Here is a 5,089-nt window from a genome sequence, read left to right as displayed (position 1 = left end):
GATCTTGACCTGACACCATGCACAAAAGTCAGATCAAAATGGATTAAAGACCTCAACATCAGACCACAATCCATAAGGTACATTGAAGACAAAGTCGGCAAAACCTTCCCACGATATTGAAGCTAAGGGTCTCTTCAAAGATGACATGCAACTGATCAACCAAATAGAAACAGAGATAAACAAATGGGACTATATTAAATGAAGAAGCTTCTGCACTGCAAAAGATAGAGTGACCAGAATACAAAGACTATCTACAGAACGGGAAAGAAAATTTGCCCAATACCCATCTGATAAGGGGTTGATATCAAGGGTATATAAGGCACTGGTTGTACTCTACAAGAAGAAAACATCCAACCCCATCAGAAAAAGGGGCAGAGAAATGAACAGAAACTTTCCCAAAGAAGAGATACGGATGGCCAAAAGGCACATGAAAAACTGCTCTTTATCACTATCACTAATCATCAGAGAGATACAGATCAAAACAACTATGAGATACCACCTCACACCACAGAGAATGGCACACATCCAAAAGAACAAAAGCAACTGCTGTTGGAGTGGATGTGGGGACCCTTCTACACTGTTGGTGGGAATGCCGACTTCTTCAGCCCTTCTGGAAAACAATATGAAAAAATTCGAAATTGAGTCCCTATTTGACCCAGCAATACCACTTCTGGGAATATATCCCAGAGAAACAAGTCTAGTCAAAATGACATCTGCACTTATATATTCATCGCAGCACTGTTTTCAATAGCCAGAACCTGGAAAAAACCCGAGTACCGAAGAACACTGGTTAAAGAAACTCTGGTACATCTATACAATGGAATACTATGCAGCTGTTAGAAAAGATGAAGTCATAAATTTTGCATATAAGTGGATCAACATGGAAAGTATCATGCTAAGTGAAATGAGTCAGAAAGAGAGTCACAGACATAGAAAGATTGCGCTCATCTGTGGAATATAAAATAACAGTAGGAGACTAACACCCAAGAATAGTAGAAATAAGCACCAGGTGGTTGGCATGGCTTGGAAGCTGGTCTCACAGGCTGGGAGAAAAGGCAGTTCAGATAGAGAAGGGAACATCAAATAAACTGTGGTTGGAGGACCCGCTCAGGAGGGGAGATGCGTGCTGAAAATAGACCATAGGTTGAACACGATGGCCACTCCTACCCCTATTACAGACCACAACACCCAAAAGGAGAGAGAGAACAAAAGGAATGCCCTGCCACAGAGGTGGGGGGGATGGGATTGGGGGGTGGGAGGGATACTGGGTTCACTGGTGGTGGAGAATGGACACTGGTGAAGGGAGGGGTGCTCAAGCATTGTATGAGGGAAACACAAGTACGAAATTGTGTAAATCTGTTACTGTACCCTCATGGTGATTCACTAATTAAAAAATAAAAAAATTAAAATAAAAAGAATGACTGGAAAGCTATTTGTCTAAAAATAAGAAAAATAATGGAATTAGACACAAGTGATCTGTTGAATACAGTGTGAAAAAGTTTCAACAATTTTTCTGTTTTTTCACAATAAGATGACCTATTTTTATAATTTAATAAAATTATAACTTAAAATTTAAAAAAATGGAGATTTGATCCCAGCAAAGGAATGGAGCACATACAATTGTATTGCTGCTGCCCTGAAATTTTCACAGTTTGACTTTGAGTATGAGGAGACTTCTCTTTCGTCTTCTCATACGGCTCTCTGCACTGATTCATCAAATTTCAAAGCAACTTACAGAGAAACTCCTGTGTTAGAGGAGAAGAGTGGAGAAGAATCTTTGATTCAGCCTAAATTTGGTGCTAAGCCAACAGCATCTATATTATCTGGTGATTCATATCAAATTGATGATTCACCTGCCTGCCCGGTCTGAGTCTGACAGCTTCGAGTCAGACACAGAGAATTCAGTTTCAAAAGAGGTTGTAAGCGCCCAAGAGTTGAGAAAGTTAATAAAAAATTAGATAAATGAATAAGACAAATGAAGTACCTTGAGATGCACCACCCTTCTTAAAGAAGCATAATGCCTCCTGTACAGGGTACCACTGATCCTGACCCTTTGGCAGCTTCTTCCCCTCACTTACATAAGAATAGGGAAGAGGAATCTCTGTGTTGCCCTTCTAAGCTTAGTCCTGAGTTGCATTCTCTGATGCAAAAATCTGAAGCTCCTTTCTATAAGGCAAAATTGAGCCAACAGCCTGCTCAGTTTATGGCTTTTCCAGTCGTTTGTAATCCTGATGTGCAAAGAAAAAGACAGGCAGGGCAATGTGAGCCTGTTCCTTTTCAGTTTCTTTCCTCACTTAAGCAAGCTGTGACCACGTATGGTGTTACTTCTAATTCTCTGCTAACCCTTCTTGAAAATTTTGCAGAAGCTAATACTGTAATTCAGCTTGATTGGCAAACTCTTGCAAAGGCAGTGCTAGAAAATTCTCAATATGTACAATTTAAATCTTGGTGGAAAGAAGAGGCTGGGAAATATGCTAGAATTCAAACACCAAAACATGTTGATATCACTGTGAACCAGATTTTAGGCACTGGCAAGTGGGCTTTAGCGGAAGAACAAGTCCATTTGAAGGCAAACATTTTAGAAGCTGTTAATAAGAACTGTCTAAAGGCGTGGCGTTATCTTGAGACCTCTGCAAAATGTACTATGGTATTCACAAAAATCTTTCAGGAAGTAAATGAACAGATTTTATTGCCAGACTCCAGGACGCTCTTGAGAAGGCTATACCTGATGAAGGCCTTCGTGAAATGCTTATGCTAACGTTAGCGGTGGAAAACGCTACGGCAGATTGCCAAAAGGCAATCCAAACTGCTAAGTTAATGGGAAAAACTCTCTACATTATTTTATTAAAGTATGTAGGGAAGTGGGAACACCAACTCATCAGGCGCAAATAATAGAAAATAATAGCCACTGCTATTATCCTCTACGGCCCCCTGACCACCCCCAAGAGATCCCTGGGTCCCACAGGTAGTCCCTCAACAAAAATAAATAAAATAAAACATATTATTTCCGTAAAAAGCATTTTTGGGAACTTCATGTGTGACCTATTTTATTTTGTATCCATTTGGATAGATTATTTTTTCTCCACATATTGATAATGACTTTCATTTCTCTTCTTATCTCTTTTCAGTCTTGTTGGATATTTATTTTACTGGCCTTTCAAAAAACTTTAGCATTTTAATCATTTTCTCCATATTTTTTTGTTTTCAGAAAAATAATGCTCTTAAATTTTCTTATCTATATTTTTCTGCTTAAATAAGATGTACTGTTCATTCCCTTTTCTAGATCTTGCAGAGGACACTTAGATTACTGATTTTAGAATGATCTGTTTTTAAATAATATAAACATTTAATACTTTGAGTTTCTCTCTCCAATTTTATTTCAAAATATTTCTATAGAATATGTAGCTTTTTAAATAAAATTTCTCTATTTCACCCATGGAATAAAATCACCTTGCTTGATATTAAAAATTTTGATTTCTATTTTTGTGTGTAGTTATCAATGGATAGTTTCACTCTCTAAGGGTCTGTGTGTATGTATATATATCACTGTCACTGTCATCCCGTTGCTCATCAATTTGCTCAAGCGGGCACCAGCAATGTCTCCATTGTGAGACTTCTTGTTACTGTTAAATCATATAGGCCACGGGTAGCTTGCTAGCTCTGCGGTGCTGGCAAGATACTCTCGGTAACTTGCCGGGCTCTCCGAGAGGGATGAAGGAATTGAACCCAGGTCGGCTGCATGGAAGGCAAATACCCTACCCACTGTGCTATATTTATAAGTGATAAATACAAATGAAATTCTCCAATAAAATAAAACCAGGACCAGGTAGAGCATTCAAGTCTTAGAGCAATTGCAAAGCACCCATAGCACCTGTGTTCTGCGTTTGGTCCTCAGCAGCACAGGATGTAGCCTTGGTGACTCCCAATGCCAGGCCTGGCCACTGAGCTCCCTGACCCACAGGGGGCCTAAGGGGAACCCAGATATCTTAATAAAGATTCCCCTCCGGAGTGTCTTAAGAACGACCCCTATTGGCAGTGCTGCCAACGCCCCGGGGAGGAGCTGAGGTCATCACTGAATTTGAAGTCAAGTGGATACAAAACTGTTTCAGCAATGCAGACAATTAAGTGTGTTGTTGTGGGTGATGGTGCCGTTGGTAAAACATGTCTCCTGATATCCTATACAACAAACAAATTTCCATCTGAGTATGTACCAACAGTTTTTGACAACTATGCAGTCACTCTTGTGATTGGTGGAAAGCCATATACTCTGGGACTTTTTGATACGGCAGGGCAAGAGGATTATGACAGATTACGGCCACTGAGTTACCCACAAACAGATGTATTTTTCGTCTGCTTTTCAGTGGTCTCTCCGTCCTCATTTGAAAATATGAAAGAAAAGTGGGTGGCTGAGATAACTCACCACTGTCCGAAGACTCCTTTCTTACTTGTTGGGACCCAAATTGATCTCAGAGATGACCCCTCTATTACTGAAAAACTTGCCAAGAACAAACAGAAGCCTATCACTCCAGAGACTGCGGAAAAGCTGGCGCGCGACCCGAAGGCTGTTAAATATATGGAGTGCTCTGCACTCACACAGAAAGGCCTAGAGGATGTATTTGATGAAGCAGTATTGGCTGCCCTGGAGCCTCCAGAACCGAAGAAGAGCTGCAGGTGTGTGCTGCTATGCACGTCTCTCCAGAGTCCTTTCTGCACAGCTGGTGTCGGCATCATACTAAAAGCAATGTTTAAATCAAACTAAAGATTAAAAATTAAAATTCGTTTTTGCAATAATGACAAAGGCCCTGCACCTACCCACATGCACTCATGTAAGACAGGCTCATAGGAATGGCTCCCTCTCCTGATACTAGTGAATTTTGAGTCATTGCGTATTTGTCAGAAAAGTGATCAGTGCTAGTTTCAGTTTTGCTGTTTTAAAAATTTTTTGTTTGTTTTATTTTTGTTTAAAAGCAAGGCATGCTTGTGATGACTCTGTAACAGAGTAATTCGGATTGTTAAAGCTGCTCTGGGGCTCCACTCTGGAGTAATCTGGGGCATCTAGTAATTGTTTTTTTTTTTCCTGTCCTTTTTT

At 40.1% G+C, this 5,089-nt stretch overlaps 1 protein-coding gene across 1 annotated transcript; it reads left to right on the top strand.

Annotated features, from left to right (window-relative positions):
* The first annotated feature begins 4,059 nt into the window (after positions 1-4,059).
* On the top strand, positions 4,060-4,841 carry LOC129406532 (cell division control protein 42 homolog). The gene has a single exon (XM_055144689.1). It carries the CDS (start codon positions 4,112-4,114, stop codon positions 4,757-4,759), a length of 648 nt encoding a protein of 215 aa, XP_055000664.1. The 5' UTR covers positions 4,060-4,111; the 3' UTR covers positions 4,760-4,841.
* Positions 4,842-5,089: the final 248 nt, after the last annotated feature.

This window comes from Sorex araneus, chromosome 7, assembly GCF_027595985.1.
Source record: "Sorex araneus isolate mSorAra2 chromosome 7, mSorAra2.pri, whole genome shotgun sequence".
In the NCBI taxonomy this organism is placed as follows: Eukaryota; Metazoa; Chordata; class Mammalia; order Eulipotyphla; family Soricidae; genus Sorex; species Sorex araneus.
Note: the sequence above shows the minus strand (reverse complement) of the source record. Positions and strands in the feature narration are given on the sequence as shown.